Source organism: Gobio gobio (genome assembly GCF_949357685.1).
Source record: "Gobio gobio genome assembly, chromosome: 23".
In the NCBI taxonomy this organism is placed as follows: domain Eukaryota; kingdom Metazoa; phylum Chordata; class Actinopteri; order Cypriniformes; family Gobionidae; genus Gobio; species Gobio gobio.
The window spans coordinates 38,987,393-39,008,198 of record NC_137119.1 but is presented as its reverse complement, the minus strand read 5'-3'; the positions used below and the strand labels follow the sequence as shown (position 1 = coordinate 39,008,198).

Genomic DNA, 20,806 nt, shown 5'->3' with positions numbered 1-20,806 from the left:
GCTCAGGAGACGTAATGTAGTCCTACGTTTCATTTAAGCTTCAGTTTCTCCTAATGGAGACATAAGAACAGACACAAATGAGTCAGTTGAATAAGAGGATAAAGATGCACTCTTAAAAACAAAGATTCTGAGTGGGATGACATTAAAGAACCTTTTTTTTTTTTAAATGTCAGATGCTTTCCTGTTCAAAAACTGATGCTTGAGTGGTTGGAACATTTTCAGCAAATTATCCAAAAACCACTAGGCTAGTGTTATATATTTTGTTCAGTTGAGTACTTACAATATCCCAAATGTTTCCAACTATTCGTAAATCGTGAGGAATTGCTATTTTAACCAAGGAACCGGGACGTGTGAGGGCGTCGCCTGTCAATGCCGTCATATCTGCGTTACTCCCGATTTACGGTTTTATTTTGCAGAAACACTTTACTCTCACTGCAGTGTGAACAAGTGTCATAGCAGCCGCAGAGAGAACACACAGAGTAACGCCATAACATCATTTTCAACACAACAGAGCTGCGTTACCTAATACTCATGACCGGAAAAGGGGGAATGGTGACTGTGTCATAATAAAAGTCCCGCTTCTCGCGAGGCTTGTGTTGCGCTCTTCTTATTAACAATCGCTCCTGCTCCTGCTTCATACTACAGTAACGTTAATAATCACATCCATGAACATGAGTTCTGCCCGAGTCCTATCCCGATTCTTTTCCACCGGCTGTGAGGTGAAGACCACATGTCCCAGGATTCTGCGCTCAAACTTGGCATCATCAAACTACGCCTTTGTTTTGAATAGACGACCTCTAGTGGACGGAAGAGTTACATAGTGCACCTTTAAGTGTAGGTCATAGCGGTTTTCCCCCACCATTTTATCATTTCCCAAGTGTACATTCTTGAAAATAAAGGTTCCAAATGAATGTTTTAGCATCAATGCTATAGAAGAACCATTTTCGATTCCCTAAAAAAAAATTGTTTTCCTTAGTGTGAAGAACATTTAAAAATTCTAAAGAACCTTTTGTGGAATGTGAAGGTTCCATGGATGATCAAAGTTCTTTATGGAATCATCAGCGCCAATAAAGAAGCTTTATCTTTAAGAGAGTCTGATCGCTGGCATTGACATGCATCAGAAGTTTAATTCTTGGTGTCAGTGGTTCGTTTGAATCACTAAACTCAGTACGAGCCGTTATAACAGTGATGTTTGCCTAAATATGGATAGAGATTCTCTCACAACATTTAGTCTGAAAAACACATTTAGATGAGTGTGTTTCGGGAAAATGGGTGAGTGTGTAAACAAGAGCTCGGGAGAGACGCGAAGGCCAGTCTTCCGTACACACAACCAACACTAAACACACACACACACACACACACACACACATGTAATAGTGTACTTTCACAGATACACCACAGCTCTCTGCTCATGTTTCTTTACTCTCTTTCCTCTTAAATGTTGTGAGAATATTTATCCTGACTTTAGCACATCAACGTCAATCACGAAGAAACTATTTCACACACAGCTGCAGGACATCCACGGATTTTAATCACAGTTAATATTACAATCCTTACACACTGATAAAAATGAATCATTGAGGCTGTAAGTGTAACATAAAAAAAACTTTACTTGGATAATTTGAGTAGCTCACTTAATTTGGATATGCAGCAAAAACTTATTTTGTTTAATTATATATCGCACTTCTTATCCTGAGTAATGTAGACAAGGCTTTGTAGACGTGCATTTCTAACATACTATTTAAGTTACATTTACTTACAAAATTTTCTGCTGGGTTTGGCTTTTCACATGGTGATGACGTATTTTTCCACAATATTGCAACATAAATCTAGCAATTTTTCTCATATTTCATATTTTAGGGTAATTTTATAACAGCGTTGTCTACGTGACCATTGATGTTTTTCGAGGATGTTTGCTGTTTGATCAATATATTTAAATGAACATTTTATCACAACTTAATTTTGTGTACAATCTACTTACTGGGGGTAAGGAGATTTCTAGTTCCCAGAATGCTTTGCGTGAGATTTCATTGGAAGAGAAAATGTTGCATTTATTTATCTTCATATGTTTTTAAGCAAGATAAATGAAGTAGATGGCTTGTTATTATAGTTGGGATTTACAAACGAAGTGAAACAGAACTAATGCATGTCGTCGTATAAGTGTATTCACTTGTGATCTAATTTTATTGGCACTTAGTTGAATTATGTTTCTGCTACACAAAGTATTTGAGTTGTGTTTACGAGGAAAATTTCGTTGAAATTACTTGAGGGTGCATGTTGAAAACATATAAAGTCTAGTTGGTCAAACACAAATTAAATGAGTTCAAAATAGTTGCTTCAATTTTTTGAGTAAAATCAAGGCGGTATTTTTTACCATGGTAATGTAGCTTATATGTGATATGTGGCAACGTAGACTCAGGATATAGAGTCTGAAAAATGTTTTATAATGTATATTTGGGTAGTAAATGAAGTACACTGCCATGCAAAAACGTTGGGGTTGGCACAATTTTAAAAGTTTTTAAAGCTGCATTTATTTGATAAGAAAAAACAGTAATATTATTACAATTTAAAATATTATATATATATATTTTAAAATGTCATTTATTCCTGTGATCAAAGCTGAATTTTCAGCATCATTACTCCAGTCTTCAGTGTCACATGATCCTTCAGAAATCATTCTAATATGATGATTTGCTGATTATTGTCAATATTGAAAACAGTTGTGCTGCTTCATATTTGTCATGATACATTTTTCAGCATTCATTGATTAATTCACTTAAATGCATTTACCTGAAATATAAATATTTTGTGACCTTATATCTTTCCTACACAATGTAATGCATCCTTGCTGAATTTATTTAGCTATTTAAACCGTATTTCTTTATTTTTCATAATGCAAACAATATATGAGGGAAAACTTGGATCTTTTCTTCAGTTTCATTCTGTCTCATCATTCCCTCCATCTCCCCCACGTCTCTAAAGCTGTATTTCTGCATTTCATCAGTTTAAGTGTGTCCACCCATCCTCCCATCCTCTCTCCCTCCCCCTCCAGCATTCACTCATTCTCTTCTTCATTGACTCAGACGGATATATCTCAGCGCTCTCTCTCTCTCTCAGTCTGGACTCCTCTCTCTCATTGTGTGTCCGCTCACATTAAGCGTGATTAGCTCACACCCTCTCGCATACACGTTCACGCAGCCGTATTCACGGACAATGAACGCATGCCAGTGCAGTTTGACCCCTGAGAGCCGCATCTCCTCCCCCTGCCGTCAACACCGCCGTCTAAAATATCTCCAGTCTTTTGAGAGAGAAAAGTCAGTCGGGATTCTTTAAACAGGCCGCATCAGCAAGACGCCACAAATGATCTTTTCAACACGCATACGTGTCCTGCTGAGCAAAAGACCCTAGTAATGTGTCTCATTTAGAGTTTCAGAAGAGATCTATGCTCAGATTAGGGTTAGGGTTAGATCCCAAATGTGCAATTAAAAAATTCTCAATATGAGTAAAGAGGAGATCATAACCACTTTTAACATAGACCATACCGGACAAATGAACTGAAGACGTCCTACAAGATTACAAATCACACGGTACAACACTGATCTAATAAACTTAACATGTATGTAGACTGTATGAAGATGACACCGCTGAATCGTAGGCTATGATGCAAGTTGGAAGAAGTGCTGCGGAAAGTTACTTTGAAAAGTAATGCATTACAATATTGCGTTACTCCCTTAAAAAGTAACTAATTGCGGTATTCAGTTACTTTTTAAATAAAGTAATGTGTTACGTTACTTTTGCTTGTTTTTTTATAACAAAAAAGTTCTATTTTGGGGCAAATGTAAAGGCCCACTGCACTTATTTTGAGGACTAATGAATCTTGTTTGTGCAAGAGAGATTAGTAAATACATGCTCACATTCAGTCTAGAACTACAATAACTGTCACGTTCACACACAACGCCTCACAATTTCTCTCATTATGAGGACACGAGAGGTGTCAGTCAATATATGGGAAAACAAAGAAACTTTTGTTACTTGTTTGAAAAAGTAACTCAGATATTTTGTTGTAAATTTAAAAGTAATGCGTTACTTTACTAGTTACTTGAAAAAAGTAACTGATTACGTAACTCGAGTTAATTCTAATGTGTTACCCCAACACTGCAAATAGAGCGAGATGAGTCGCACTTTGGCAATTGTGGTTTTTATGTGCGCTGAAAAAAAGGGGAATATGGACGTGGCCATGGCTAGGGAAAAGAGATCAACTTGGCATGCCAACTTGGTAAGTAGTTTTAAGTTTTAGTGACATGTTGCGTTGATCAATACACCATTTCATGTTGCATTTTTATTGGCTTTATCGTAGCAGCAAACACACCGTGGGACGATCATGCTAAATTTATGTCACTGTCAGAAAATGACCGCAGACTATCTTTGATTTGCCGCAAGACTGTGACAATGGCCGTCTTTGAACCTCTCTCACTGTATAGCCTGGAACACACCAAACCAACGGTCGGTCGTCGGGCAGTTTTCACACGTCAGCCAACTAAGTTTTCTCGGCTGGAGTTGGTCCTCGGCGCTTGTCGGTCAGTCGGGCCATCTGATCGTTCTGATTGGCTGTTCTGCTAGCAAACCAGTGCGCGAGAAAAAAAACTAACGCTGCGTCCCAATTCGCATACTATCCGTACTAAATAGTATTCGAAAAAAAGAATTAGTATGTCCCAAATCGTAGTATGTTGAAAAGAGTATTCCAAAGATTCCCGGATGGTCTACTATTTCCGGCCAGAATTCGAAGTGCAGATCGATGCGCACTCTAACGGCTGATATTGCCCACAACCCATTGCGAGATGGACGAGGATTCGATTAGAACTACAAACGCAGATAAAAAGTGTTAAAAAACTACAAACATGAACGGTTACGCGAGTCTGACGGTTAAGTAGAGAGGGTTAGACAAAGGGGTTTGAGTGAGCAATTATGAGTATTTAACCTGGCGAAAAGATATTTATTCAATATTATCCACATTATATTTCACCTGTAGCAGCATTGTGAACTTTTGTAATGATACGTTTGGCCATTAACTTTGTAAACACACGAGAGGAGTCTCTGCATTAAAGACCCACGAATGGCAGTTCAACGTGCGACTACATTTCTCTCCGATATGGTAGGAAATTAAATTTAATGTGGAGGATTTGAACTGTGACGATGATTGACAGGGCAGTTTAAACGGTGACGGGACGCACGTAACTAAGCGACAGAGTCCGTTAAAGATGACGAAGTAGTATATCCCAAAGCTTGCATACTCTTCTGCTACACACACTCAAAAGTATCTACTTTATCTTCACAAAAAGAGTACATACTTTTAGGACGTAGTATAAGTAGGCGAATTGGGACGCAGCATAACAGAAGTGACCGTCTGTGGTGAGCGACATTATGAGGTGCTTTGTTTATATAGGGCATACTGGATAGCTCTTCCACTTTCCCACTTTGAATAACGAAAACAGACTACTGCCACCAGCTGGTACGGAAAGCTATTTACTCTTACGCAGGCGCAGAACGGACGTGCTACTTGGCCGTCGGATGCCGAGCGTCTGCTTGGTGTGTCGGGGCAACTTTGGACCCAGACGCTGCCAACATGAGCCAACTCTGCAGTCTGCTTTTGTCGGTTTGGTGTGTTCCTTGCTTATGACGTAGGACCACCGTTTAGGAGCCATGACCACAGAAATCGCCACAATCTGGGACAGCTCAAAATTGTACAATATGTACCGAGAATAACAGGCAAACAGGAACAGGGAAAACAGAAACAAAACCAAAACAGAGCATACATGTTACATGGTCACTCATAAATCTTCATAAATAAAGAAAAGTTGTTTCACTCTAAAAAAAAAGGTTCTATTGGCACCAAAAATGGTTCGTAATCATAGAGGAACCACTTTTGGTGCTATATAGCACCATATCTTAACATGTTCTGTATATGGTAGCGGTGCTATATAGCACCATAGTTAGCGGTGCTATATAGCACCTTAGTCAAAGAACCGGTGAAGAACCTCTGAAGAACCACTGAAGAACCACTGAAGCACCAAAATTGGTGCTATTTAGCACTTAAAAAGGTTCCCCTATGATTACGAGCCAAGAACCATTTTTGGTGCCATATAGAACCTTTTTTTTTTAGAGTGTTCCTTTTAATTCTGCTTGGTTCGGTATAAGGATTGTAATATTAACTGTGATTAAAATCAGTGGATGTCCTGCAGCTGTGTGTGAAATAGTTTCTTCGTGATTGACGTTGATGTGCTAAAGTCAGGATAAATATTCTCACAACATTTAAGAGGAAAGAGAGTAAAGAAACATGAGCAGAGAGCTGTGGTGTATCTGTGAAAGTACACTATTACATGTGTGTGTGTGTTTAGTGTCGGTTGTGTGTACGGAAGACTGGCCTTCGCGTCTCTCCCGAGCTCTTGTTTACCCACTCACTCATTTTCCCGAAACACACTCATCTAAATGTGCTTTTCAGACTAAATGTTGTGAGAGAATCTCTATCCATATTTAGTCAAACATCACTGTTATAACGGCTCGCACTGAGTCTAGAGATTCAAACAAACCACTGACACCAAGAATTAAACTTCTGATGCATGTCAATGCCAGCGATCAGACTTACACTCTTAAAGATAAAGCTTCTTTATTGGCGCTGATGATTCCATAAAGAACTTTGACCATCCATGGAACCTTCACATTCCACAAAAGGTTCTTTAGATTTTTAGAATGTTCTTCACACTTTAAGGAAAAAATGGTTCTTTTGGGAAGCGAAAATGGTTCTTCTATAGCATTGATGCTAAAACATCCATTTGGAACCTTTATTTTCAAGAGTGTGCACTTGGGAAATGATAAAATGGTGGGGGAAAACCGCTATGACCTACACTTAAGGATAAGCAACAATACCTAGCAACCACCCACAACACCCTAGCAACCACAAATCAACACACTTTAGCATCTGTATAGCAACGTCCAAGCAACCACACAAGAATCAGTTTTTGAACAGCCTCTGCCATTTCCTCCAAGTTTTCTTCAAAAATGTTGTACCCAGTGTTATGGTTTTTGACAACTGAATTAAAATTGTTCTCGGCATAGACAAACTTGAGTTTAAGCCTTTGTAACCTTGAACACAATGAAAGTGAAGCTATAAACAGAATCTTTCTGTCCTTTCTACTATATATGACCCTTCTCTCAATCTCACTGTCCGTCCGTGTCCTTTAATCTTTCCATTATAGCAGCGTAAGAAGAAGTGCCTTCATTGAGGAAACACACACAATGCTGTATTTGCCGGCAAACCCCTATGAGAGAGCTGTGAAAAATGACACTGTTGTTCTCATTGCTCTTTCTCATGTGAGTGTGTGTGTGTGTGTGTCTGCGTCAAGGGGAAAGACTGCAAACACAGCTGGATCAAGATCTGAGCAGACCAACACTATTCCACCCCCAAACACACACAGAAACCAATTATCGGACTTGAGGAACATGCTTGAATGAGGGACCAATCACATCAAGGAGCTCAAATAAAGTTGAAAGCTGATTTGTTGAGGGTCTAGATCGATTAGAGTGATAGGTTGATGGTTGAAAATGTTGCCAGAGAGTTCAAACTGTACTTAAAATGCTTTTAAAACATAAGAAAAATATATAATGCATCAACATTAATCAAAATAAGATGTTTTCACTCAATTCCACTGATAATCAGAACTTAGTTTGGTAATATTTCTTAGTTTTCAAAAGATTTATGTGAGCAAATATTGGAAACCGAGACTATATTGATCAAAAACAAGTCCAATGTCGTGCTAAACATACAGATGCACACACACACACACACACACACACACACACATGCACATTCGTGTTAGCTTTCATGTGTGTATTCTTTGAAGTGGCCACCAGAGAACAAAAGCCTCACTTTATGCACAGCAGATCAGCAGGGAACGCAAAACACACACACTATATACACACCTCAGCAGGGCTACTGGACATGAGGCTTTGAATATGTCAAAGGTCCTGTCATAACCACATCAAAGGCACACACTCTCGTACACGCACACATGCACACAATCCATAAAGATAGATTGCAGTGGTGATACAAAAGAATATTTGATTTGCTTATAATGCAGTAAGATGAAAGAGTCCCTCAGCATGGGCCGCTCAGAGGGCAGGCGTCACACAGAGAGCTCCATTTACCCCCAACCAACCCGGCCATCCCCCTCTCTCCATAAGTTTAAGTAGTAACATTAGAGTGGATTTATCATGCGTTGAGCTGATTTCATCCTAGTCCTTCTCAACAGCTTTGAACAGATCTTGCAGTTTTCTATTCAATTTTCAAGCACTATGTATCTTATTTTTAGACAGATACTGCATTACAAACAGAAATGAATCAACTTCCAGCCATCTTAATTAGATTACAATGAATATTACAATTAAGATTGATTGCATTACAATTTAACTTTTGACTGCATGGTAATGTAAAGCCTTTAACTGTGTTAAAGCAAACTTCGCTCTTAAAGGGATAGAAAATGTCGTCATCACTTACTCACCCTCAAGTTTTTCTGAACCTGAATAAGTTTATTTCTTATGAAAGCTTGTTTCCGCCATAGAATAAAAAATAAAAAAGGTAATTGCGACTTTTTATCTCAAATAATTATGTGTTATAAGTCAGAATTGTGAGTTATATTCAGAATTGCGAGATTTAAAGTCAGAATTGCGAGTTAGAGTCAGAATTGTGAGATATAAAGTCAGAATTGTGAGATATAAAGTCAGAATTGGGAGATTTAAAGTCAGAATTGCGAGTTAGAGTCAGAATTGTGAGATATAAAGTCAGAATTGTGAGATATAAAGTCAGAATTGCGAGATTTAAAGTCAGAATTGCGAGATATAGTCAGAATTGTGAGATATAGTCAGAATTGTGAGTTATATTCAGAATTGCGAGTTATATTCAGAATTGCGAGTTATATTCAGAATTGTGAGATATAAAGTCAGAATTGTGAGATATAAAGTCAGAATTGGGAGATTTAAAGTCAGAATTGCGAGATTTAAAGTCAGAATTGCAAGATATAGTCAGAATTGCGAGGTTATATTCAGAATTGCAAGATTTAAAGTCAGAATTGCGAGATATAAAGTCAGAATTGCGAGATGTAAAGTCAGAATTGCAAGATTTAAAGTCAGTATTGCGAGATTTAAAGTTAGAATTGTGAGTAATAAATTCAGAATTGCGAGATATAGTCAGAATTGCGAGATATAAAGTCAGTATTGCGAGGCGAGATTTAAAGTCAGACTTGCGAGATTTAAAGTCAGAATTGCGAGATATAAAGTCAGAATTGCGAGATATAGTCAGATTTGCTATATAAAGTCAGAATTGCGAGATTTAAAGTCAGAATTGCGAGATATAGTCAGAATTGCGAGATATAGTCAGATTTGCTATATAAAGTCAGAATTGCTATATAAAGTCAGAATTGGGAGATTTAAAGTCAGAATTGCGAGATATAAAGTCAGAATTGCGAGATTTAAAGTCAGAATTGCGAGATATAGTCAGAATTGTGAGATATAGTCAGAATTGTGAGTTATATTCAGAATTGCGAGTTATATTCAGAATTGTGAGATATAAAGTCAGAATTGTGAGATATAAAGTCAGAATTGGGAGATTTAAAGTCAGAATTGCGAGATTTAAAGTCAGAATTGCAAGATATAGTCAGAATTGCGAGGTTATATTCAGAATTGCAAGATTTAAAGTCAGAATTGCGAGATATAAAGTCAGAATTGCGAGATGTAAAGTCAGAATTGCAAGATTTAAAGTCAGTATTGCGAGATTTAAAGTTAGAATTGTGAGTAATAAATTCAGAATTGCGAGATATAGTCAGAATTGCGAGATATAAAGTCAGTATTGCGAGGCGAGATTTAAAGTCAGACTTGCGAGATTTAAAGTCAGAATTGCGAGATATAAAGTCAGAATTGCGAGATATAGTCAGATTTGCTATATAAAGTCAGAATTGCGAGATTTAAAGTCAGAATTGCGAGATATAGTCAGAATTGCGAGATATAGTCAGATTTGCTATATAAAGTCAGAATTGCGAGATTTAAAGTCAGAATTGTGAGATATAAAGTCAGAATTGCCAGATATAAAGTCAGAATTGCAAGATATAGTCAGAATTAGGAGATATAAAGTCAGAATTGCCAGATATAGTCAGAATTGCGAGATATAAAGTCAGAATTGCAAGTTAGAGTCAGAATTGCGAGATATAAAGTCAGAATTGTGAGATATAAAGTCAGAATTGTGAGTTATATTCAGAATTGTGAGTTAGAGTCAGAATTGCGAGAATTGCGAGTTATATTCAGAATTGCGAGATTTAAAGTGAGAATTGCGAGATATAGTCAGAATTGCGAGATATAAAGTCAGAATTGCGAGTTACATTCAGAATTGCGAGATATAAAGTCAGAATTGTGAGATATAAAGTCAGAATTGTGAGATATAAAGTCAGAATTGTGAGTTATATTCAGAATTGCGATTTATAGTCAGAATTGCGAGATATAAAGTCAGAATTGCGAATTATATTTAGAATTGCGAGATATAAAGTCAGAATTGCGAGATATAAAGTCAGAATTGCGAATTATATTTAGAATTGCGAGATATAGTCAGAATTGCGTGTTATAGTCAGAATTGTGAGATATAAAGTCAGAATTGCGTGTTATAGTCAGAATTGTGAGATATAAAGTCAGAATTGCGTGTTATAGTCAGAATTGCGAGATATAAAGTCAGAATTGGGAGATATAAAGTCAGAATTGGGAGATAAAAAGTTAGTTATCTTTTCAAATGTTTTATTCTGTGGCAGAAACAAGCTTCCATAATTTCTTCTGTTGAACACAAATACAAATATTTTAAAGAATGTTAGTGACTAAACGGTTAACAGTAGCCATTGACTTCCGTCAACTGTTTCATTACCAACATTCTTTAAAATATCATCTTCAGTGTTCAGAAGAAAGAAACTCATACAGGTCAGAAACATCGATAGGGTGAGAAAATCACGACGACATTTTTAATTTTTTGTGTGAACTGTCCCTTTAAAGCTGAAGAGGAAACATTTGTTTGTAAATCACTGACTTGAGAACGATGTTGTTATTATTGAAAATTACATTAGTGAATAAATATTAAACATATTGGACAAATGCTACAGCTAATTTTACCTAATAATATTATTTTGAAACAATAAACAACACAAATAAACGCAATCTATATAAACTAATTTAAAAACAGGGATTAAAAAAATGAAAACTTAAATGCTGAATTTAGGGATATAACAAAAAAGAATCGGTGAATCATTTAATCGGTTCACTGAACAAACCGCTCAAATCAAGTGATTCACTAAAACGATTCAGCGCTACTGCCAACCGCGTATTATGTTTCAAAATCCTTCACATAGCCTACATTCAGAAGAAGCTGATTAAATATTCTTCCGTCGTAATCCTTCACCCAGTGTGAATAGACGAGATGCCATTCATTGGACTTTAACTGCGGCGAGGCCACGCCCCCCGCTGCTGCTGTGGGCGGGGCGTAAAGTTTAGTCCCGTTCTGAAACTCTTGCGCTGGAACGCAGTCAGCAGCTGTGCGCGCGCGGTGTCAGTCAGTCACACTGCTCAAGCCCCACGGACTGAACTGCAGAAAGAGAGGGAAAGCTCAGTTTAGACATATCAGTCTTTTAGACCATACAACAGTATGGAATCAGTAGTTATCGGTGGCGTTTAAATATAACCTCGGAACCAGCAGCGAAGAAGAAGGACTTTACGCACGCGCCTCTGGATAACCGCAGCGTCTCCTCGCGCAGTGATGGAGGTTTTGGGCTTTAGGAGTTTTGCGATTTGGATTTCATTTCTGACGGGCTTGACGATGGCCAGTTACTCCGATGACCAGTGTAGCTGGAGGGGAAGGTAAATATCATCAACACGGAGTTAAATGCTTTCTAGTGGGATTTAATGTTTGCGTTTTGTCCAGGAATGCATCGGTTTTTCATGCTCTTGCATGAGTTTTGTGCAGTTTTTAAGTGTGCATTAGTGAAATATTTTGTATAATAGTAAAATAATTACAATGTAAGTGCAATACTCATCTTATATGTGCCTGAATTGCAAATGTTCTATCTATCTATCTATCTATCTATCTATCTATCTATCTATCTATCTATCTATCTATCTATCGTTCTACACTCTAAAAAATGTTGGGTTAAAAATAACCCAAGTTGGGTTGAAAATGGACTAACCCAGCAATTGGGTTTGTTTAAGCAAACATTTAACCCAACCGCTGGGTTAAAACAACCCAATTGCTGGTTTAGTCCATTTTCAACTTGGGTTATTTTTAACCCAGCATTTTTTAGAGTCTATCTATCAATATATCTATCTATCTATCTATCTATCTATCTATCTATCTATCTATCTATCTATCTATCTATCTATCTATCTATCTATCTATCTATCTATCTATCTATCTATCTATCTGAGGATAGATTGTGGATATAGTCAAGTTTTGGATTATTTTGTGCAAAAGGCACGGGTAAATGTATGCAAAAAGGGTAAATCAAGCACTTATATTTCATAAAATACAAGGGAGAAATAAAAAATATAAAAGGAAATGTGATATCAGGGGTTGCAATGGCAGTTTCTGTTAGTGCGGTGAGTTTAAAAGACTGCAGGTATTGTAACCAGTAGGGGGCGGTGAGCTTTTCCTGCAACTTTGATTCCCACTGGACAAATTCAAGTTTCAAGTTTCAAGTTTATTTGTCATGTGCACAAAAAGTCAGTGACAAATTGTAAATTGAACTGCTTGCGGTGAGGCAGGGGTATTCTAACGCAGTACAATACAGGAAAGACATCAGACTATATTTAATGTGGACCCGTTCTCTCTGCAGCGGCCTCTCTCAGGCGGTGAGGAACGTGGAGCAGGTTTGGTTGAGGTGTGCGGAGGGGTCGGTGGAGTGGCTGTATCCCGCCGGAGCGCTGCGCCTCACCCTCTCGCCCCGCCTGCCCTGGAGCGCCATGGTTCTGGCCGAGTCCAGCAGGAGCCCGGTGTCGGCCTGCATCAAGCCGGATCCGCACTGGGGTGGAGCCCAGCTCTATCTGGAGCGGGACGGGCTCCTGGAGCTCCTGGTGGGAGACGAGACATCCGGGACGGCCGGCCCGGCCCGTGTGCGCTGCTTCAGTGCCATGCCCGGGGAACGAACGGCCCTCTTCCTGCAGGCGACACCCCACCAAGACATCAGCAGACGCATCGCAGCCTTTCGCTACGAGCTGAGAGGGGATTGGGCGGCGCAGCCGTCCGTCAACGCGGATCCAGTTGGCACTGAAGGTGAAGATGCAGTAGCGATAGACATAACGCCACCTTGGAATTATAAGGTTCTATCTGCATTCTGATTGGTTTTTAGCATTCCATTTAACTGTGTAGAAATAACCTTTTTATTTTCTAAATAAAAAGTTCCAAAAAACTTAATGTAATGTAAAGAAGTTGTCACAGAATAAGAATATGTGAATAACTCAATTTTGACAAAAATGTCAGATAGAACCTTATAATTCCAAGGGGACGATAACGCAATATGCATAATTCAACCATGATTTAATTTCGGAAAAGAGCATTGCGGACGAGTCTCAACCCATTCAAACGCTATGAAACTATGCAAGGTCGGAGATGAAGCTCTCCTAAATTAGTTGGAGTTTGAGTTGCCCTTTGACCTCTGGGAGGATGGGGGTGCAGAACGAGGGCCAGTCTTGAACAGAGCATTCATTCAAACTTTAACGAGACTTGAACTTTAGACTAATGCATTTGAGAGCAGATCCGCCGGGTGAAGAATCCCACAACTTGCACTAAATTCGTCACTTTTACTTTACCTTGCAACTGTAGCACTGCAAATTATTTAAATGTAACGTTTTAGGTAATCTCAGCTGGGCAGCTCCTTCAAGCCAGTTGTGAGAAATGGGGGAGGGAGCGTTTCGGATTCGGAGAGCGGAAAAGACGAGAGGGGAGGGGGGGAGGGAGAGAAAGACAAAAGCTTAGTATGGAGGAAGGTGGGGGGGGTTTGTCTCTATAGTGAGCCATTTCAGAGAATTGCATGAGAGCACAGTCGCCGTGGTAACGGGGGGGTTGGGGGGGAAACTACGCAACCGAAAAGCGGATCTTTTGTTCAGAGTTTTGGGAGCAGAGAGGAGACAGGGAAGGACGTTTAAAGTTTTAAAGGGCCAACAACTTTCTCTCTCTCACACCCACACGGACACCTGTTGATCTGTCCGAACGTGCACATGTGTAGCTGCACTCGTTTCAACTTCCAATCATTCAGGTAGTGCTCAACTTTAAGTAATGCCAAACCAATATGGCCGATATCTGAGTGCAGAATGGATGTGTGAGTAGAGAAAATGTTATCAGCCACACTGTAAAAAAAAAAAAAAAGTTGCTGCCTTAAATTTTTAAGTAAAATCAACTTTAAGTCATTTCAACTTAAATTACATTAAATTAGTTGAATCTTGTATAACTTTTAAAAAAGTTGAAAATAGCCTAACTTATTTTGATGAGTTAAAGCAACGTAAAAACATATGTTGTAATTACTTATTAATCATATCATTTTTTATCATTTAAAAAAAAATTAAGAGACCACTTAACTTTGAGAAATCAATGTTAAGTGGTCTCTTAATTATTTCCATATTATATATATATATATATATATATATATATATATATATATATATATATATATATATATATATATATATATATTATTGCACTGCACTGTAAAAAATATGAAAAATGATATGATCAATAAGTAATTACAACATATGCATATATATATATATATATATATATATATATATATTATTTTTTTTTTTTTGCCAACATTTCTCATTTTAATTTAGTTTCATTTAATGTACTAAAATAACTAAAACTGTAAAAATAATAATAATATAACATGAACTTTTGTCATATATAATTTATATTAAAAATTATAATAAATAATTACATATAAAAATGACCAAAATATACCATAAAATGACAGAAAATGTAACTAAAATTAACATGAAAAATATAAAATAAATACAGATTCAAAATATTAATAAAAACCACAATAGTATCTCAATGAAACTAAAATAACACTGATTTAAGAAAGTGTATTAATTTGTGGTGATTTTACAAAAAATAATTTAAAATTAATTTCGGAACACTTTTTGGATCGTATATATTTAAATTTATGACATTTTACATTTAATTTGACATATTTCTCACTATATTTTTGTGTAACAGAAATTTCAATGTTGACAAATATGAAGTTTATATAAATATGAAAAAATGTAACAAAAAATGTAGACGTGACCAAAGACATTCAGATTAGCCTAAACCCCTCGTCATCTACCCTGACTTAAAGTCTGATATTTTGACTAGAAACTATAGTCACCATGGTCAATTTCTGTAAGCACGTCTATACAAACATCTTGCATCTTCCAAACAACACAACCGTGAAAGAATGAGATGTTTAGTTTCTGTCTGGGCGGGTTTTATAAGATCAGCTGTTCAGTTTACTAGCCCATATAGATCAGCCAAAGGAACAATAGAGAGGAAGAGGGAAGTGTGAGGATCTGGAAAGAGGAGATACATTACACACCTCTGTCATGAGCTTTGATGAGGTGAGATGGCTCACACCTATCAGAAGGTCATTCACCTCCATCACACCTCCACCGCAGAGCTGTAAAGTAGCAGCTGCGCCTCATCTTGTTCTCCTGTGTCTCATATCCCTCTTCTCTTTCTCTCTCAGGAGCCTGCAGGCCGTGCAACAACACTGAGATTCTGATGGCTGTGTGCACTAGTGACTTTGGTGAGCATTTGGATTGAGTTATTCTTCTACTTTATTAGGATAAAGGCATCTTTATCCAAAGCAATCAGCTGGATGTTTCCACCAAGGGTAGCAAAAACCTCAAACCTACAACCTTCAGCTGCCAGTCCAGATCTTAAACCTCATCGCCACACTTTCTGGTGGTTCAGTTTAAGATCTGGACTGGCAACCCTAAAGGTCACAGGTTCAAACCCAAGTAAGGGTCAGACGTTTTGTCTGCAAGGTACTGCTATTTTAGTATAATTAAGATATTATTTTGGTTTTTATTAATATTTTGAATTAGAATTTATTTTTATATTTTCCATTTTATTTTTATTTTTTATTTTTTTTATATGTCTATATAGTTTTTCTTTTCTTTTTCGGTTTTAGTGTTTTATAGTTAAGTTATTTTTATGATTTTATAGTGTATTACGATTTTTAAATAATATTTGGAATTAGATTTTATTTTTTTGCATTTCAATTAAATTTTTTAATTTTAATGTATTTTTTTAAAATGTCTCATATTTAAAAAATTGTTTGTACAAATTTTCATTTTTCCGTTTTAGTTTTTTATATTTCAGTTTAAATATTTTTTATTTATTTTAGTATCATTGAGATACTATCTATTATGTTTTTTATGAATATTTTGAATGAGATTTTATTTTTTATATTTCCCATTTAAAACATTTTAAAGTTCTGTTTTGTCATTTAAATTAAAAAAAATAATAATATTTGGAATTAGATTGAATTTTTTTGCATTTCAATTACATTTTTTAATTTTAATGTATTTTTTTTTATTTCTTACATTTAAAAAAGTTTTTAAAAAAATTTTATTTTTCCGTTTTAGTTTTTTAAATTTCAGTTTAAATAATTTTTATTTATTTTAGTATCATTGAGATACTATCTATTATGGTTTTTATGAATATTTTGAATGAGATTTTATTTTTTATATTTCCCATTTAAAACATTTTAAAGTTCTGTTTTGTCATTTTAAAAAAAAGTCTATATAGTTTTAGTTTAAATTATTTGTATTTTTTATTTATTTTAGTATCATCGAGATACTATTACGGTTTTTATTAATATATTTTTATATTCGTATTTATTATATTTTCCATTTTAATTTTTAGTTTTTATTTTTATAGTTTTTTTTTAAATGTCTATATAGTTTTTATACATTTTTATTTCAGTTTTAGTTTTAATTTTTTTTATATATATCAGGTTTTTTTTTAAATGTATTTTATTTCAGTTAACGTTTTTTTTTTAAGTAACGGAAATGTTTTAGTTTGCTTCACATCTTTGACTGTAAATTGCTTTGGACATTAACATAAAAGGACATTTCTGATTTATTGACACCAAACCCAATCTGTATTAATCCAGTTGGTAACTTTAGTCCCATCCAGCTTTAATTTCTGGTTTAGAAGGAAATCGTAAACCAACCAAAGTACCAAAAGCTCAAGTTGGATGTTAATAATTAGCAATATGTGAGTTTTATCCCCAATCTGCCTGTACTAATGTAGCTCTGTGTGTTTTCAGTGGTCCGAGGGAACATCCGCTCAGTGGAGACAGACTCAAACTTAAAAGCGGCAGTGATCAAAGTGAGTGCAACACGAGTTTACCGGCAAAAGTTTGCGTTGTTCCCTGAATCCGGGCGTCTGACGCGGTCCGGGGAGATCCGTACACCTCTGCAGTGCGGCGTTCGGCCCGGCGCCGGGAGCTTCCTGTTTACCGGGCGTGTGCACTTTGGGGAGGCATGGCTCGGCTGTGCTCCACGTTATAAAGACTTCCTGAAGGCCTACGAGCAGGCCAAACAATCCCTAATGATCCCCTGCACTCTGGTGAACGACTGACGGAAGAGCAGCGGCCACGGGCGGGCGAAACTTGACGGACCCTCGATTCAGATTCACAGGGTCTGGGATGAAACTCCTGAATGAAAGAAAGAATCAAGTTTAGGAGGACGGAAGAAAAAGACACTGAGACACAGAAACAACCAAGGAGGAAATCTCAGTGCAGATCACTGGATCAAGATGGATACCTGAGGGACGTTTGGGGTTATTGTGTGTCCACCGGTTTAACCCTGAACTGGGCCTCTATTTTCACACTCAGGAAATTGTCTTTGGACACTTTGATATGGACGTCATATCATTGAAATATCCAAAGTCCTCACGATGTTGGGGACAAACTCTCGTGGGTTGAGTTGGTAAATAAGCTGAACGCAATGCATGTAGCGCAGTCGTCTTTTGCAGTATTTGACGCCACCGGAAAAACCCTATTGATTGAAAAAGATTTTAAACGCTCTGTTTTTGTATTGAGAGTATATATTTTTTCCACAAATTTTTTTTTAAAGCATCTATTTTCTAAATTTGCACTGGTGAAAGGAAGGGAACTGGCGATGCCTGGATGCTGCAAGCACTGAGAAACCAAAACGCATCTATATGTAGCATAGCAAAAGATTTTTTATATAAATATATTTCTATAATATGAAATCAGCTACGGTTTATATGCTAACAGACTGAGAATAGCATGCAGCTAACAGGAAAACCGATACAATAGAAATAGTATATTAATTATGTCTACAGATAGTATGTGCCGATTACCTCGCGGTTAACGTCACCGCTAGTTTGCTTTGATGTTGCTAATGTTATCAAGCCGATAGCGTTTACCATAGATATCCATAATAAAGGCTAGATGTCTCGTGCGCGCTGCTGGCCAATGCAGGTCGACGTCCGCACCTGGCGGCCATCTTGTCACAGGCAGCTCGCTCACTCGTAACATTGTTTTCATGGTGCTTGCACTTTTATAATAACCATAACTTGCTAAATTTTCTACCGATTTTCAAACTGTTTGGTTTGTTATAAACGTCAGAGATGTCGTTAGGACACTGCATACTTATGACAAATTATTCATAATTTGTTCAAGCATCCATAATTATAGCCACGTTAATAACGTTTGCAAGAAACCAAATCATTTGTAAATCCGTCAAGATTTCAGTGAGATAAGAGTATTTGTGTTCATGCAGATCTTCAGGTACCACAGAGCCCTGCCTGTGACAAGATGGCCGCCGGTGATGACGTTAGAGACTCCGCCGTAAGACATCTAGCCTTTATTATGGATATCTATGGCGTTTACCATTCGGGTTGTGCTAGCTTGAGATATACTGAGAAGTTCAGAGCACAAAAAACAACTACAAAGGTGCGTTCACACCGACAACGGTATTCATTTTCCATTGCGAATTTTGCGTGCTGTTGGCATTTGGACAAAGTCAAATGACATTCAGCTCCTCCTCTCTGGAGCTCCAATGGGGTGGAGGGATAGAGTTGTGGGTGTGGTTGGATATTAGCTCCACCCATTAGGCACAAATTACATTCAGCTCCTCCTCTCTGGAGCTCCAATGGGGTGGAGGGATAGAGTTGTGGGTGTGGTTGGATATTAGCCCCACCCATTAGGCACAAATTACATTCGCCCCGCCTCTCTGGAGTTCTAGTGGGAGGGGCTACATGTACGCCCCACCCATTTGCTCTGCAGTGAGCCAAAGTTGCTGTATTCTCACGATTAAACTGTTGTCAGTGTGAACGCACATTAACAGGGTATGCTCGCAAATCTGGATTTTATTTGTAGTTCAAATATATAATCTATAAAGATAATTTAACGTCTGAAATAACGCTCTCTGTGAAGCTTGTGGACTTGTGTACCAAAACATTGACTGCTGGTCTCAGGCTGGACTGCAAGCACTGTCCTGTGTCTAATTCTGCTTGTCTGCTATTGCTCATGTCTTTATTGTGTGCTTCATATCCATTCACTGTCAGCGATGGGCGTGCACTAAACACTCGAATGGATGAACCAAACACGGAGAGAGCGAACCGACATGCCAAGCTGCCATATTTTTATGCTGCCTGTGTTTTTGTTGTTAGTGTGTCTTTAAAACCAATGTGACTGCTGTGTGTAAAGTAAATGTATATGTGTGTTTATGTGGATATCAATGTATATAAGATGTTTTAGAGTTTTAAAACTGGATGAAGAAATATTCTGTTAACATTGTAGAGTTTGTATGAACGTTTGGTTAAAAAAATATACAACTATAAAGAACAAAAGTCATATTGAATTTGTCTGGTTTCTGAATTATTGAGTTGTACAGTGTGATATAGAAGAAATATCTGAAATATCACAGTATTTTCTAATACTAAACTAAAATTACTATTAAAAATGGTCCATACATATACACTATGCTCATAAAGCTTTTATTTGTTTGATAAAAATAAGTAATATTGTGAAATATATTACAATTTAAAATAACAGTTTTCTATATGAATATAAAGTAAAATGTAATTTATTCCTGTGATCATCATTACGCCAGTCTTCAGTGTCACATGATCCTTCAGAAATCATTCTAATATGATGATTTGCTGCTGAAGAAACTTGAAATAATTATGAAAACTGATAAATAATGTTGCTATTTTTCCGGATTCTTTGATGAATAGAAAGTTCAAAAGAAAAGCATTTATTTGAAATAGATTTTTTGTATCATTATAAATGTCTTTACTGATCAACTTAATGCATCCTTGCTGAATAAAAATATTAATTTCTTTTAAAAAAAATGTACTGACCCCAAACATTTGATGGGTAATGTAACTATAAAAGGATGTTTGTCAGCATAAAAGGTTGTGCTGCTGTCACACTGACCAGGTTTCACTTTATTATTATTATTATTATTAGCATATGTACAAACGTATACTGTAGTTTTAAGGTGAATAACAGGAAAATGAGGAAGGGTGTTGGCGAACTGTCTAGGGTGAGTAAGTGTGTGTGTGTGTGTGTGTGTGTGTTCAGGTGTACAGTGTGTGTATGTTTGGCCTTTTAAGAGCTCCAGAGATAGAACAGGAAATGAGTGCGGCCCAACCCGCATACAGGAGCTCTCTGACCTGGATTGTGTTCATTTATATCTACTGACATCCACCATCACA

The 20,806-nt window shown here is 37.0% G+C and overlaps 1 protein-coding gene across 1 annotated transcript; it reads left to right on the top strand.

Moving 5' to 3' along the window:
- Window positions 1–11,598: 11,598 nt before the first annotated feature.
- Window positions 11,599–19,944, top strand: metrn (meteorin, glial cell differentiation regulator). The gene is made up of 4 exons (XM_079806573.1): window positions 11,599–11,937; window positions 12,909–13,345; window positions 15,792–15,851; window positions 17,382–19,944. The coding sequence occupies exons 1-4, from the start codon at window positions 11,837–11,839 to the stop codon at window positions 17,693–17,695; spliced, it is 912 nt and encodes a 303-aa protein (XP_079662699.1). The 5' UTR covers window positions 11,599–11,836; the 3' UTR covers window positions 17,696–19,944.
- Window positions 19,945–20,806: the final 862 nt, after the last annotated feature.

Coding starts and splice junctions, on each gene's coding strand:
- metrn (XM_079806573.1), top strand. CDS start 11,837: ATGGAGGTTTTGGGCTTTAGGAGTTTTGCGATTTGGATTTCATTTCTG. Junction 13,346..15,791: donor GGATCCAGTTGGCACTGAAG/GTGAAGATGCAG, acceptor TTTCTCTCTCAG/GAGCCTGCAGGCCGTGCAAC. Junction 15,852..17,381: donor TGTGTGCACTAGTGACTTTG/GTGAGCATTTGG, acceptor GTGTGTTTTCAG/TGGTCCGAGGGAACATCCGC.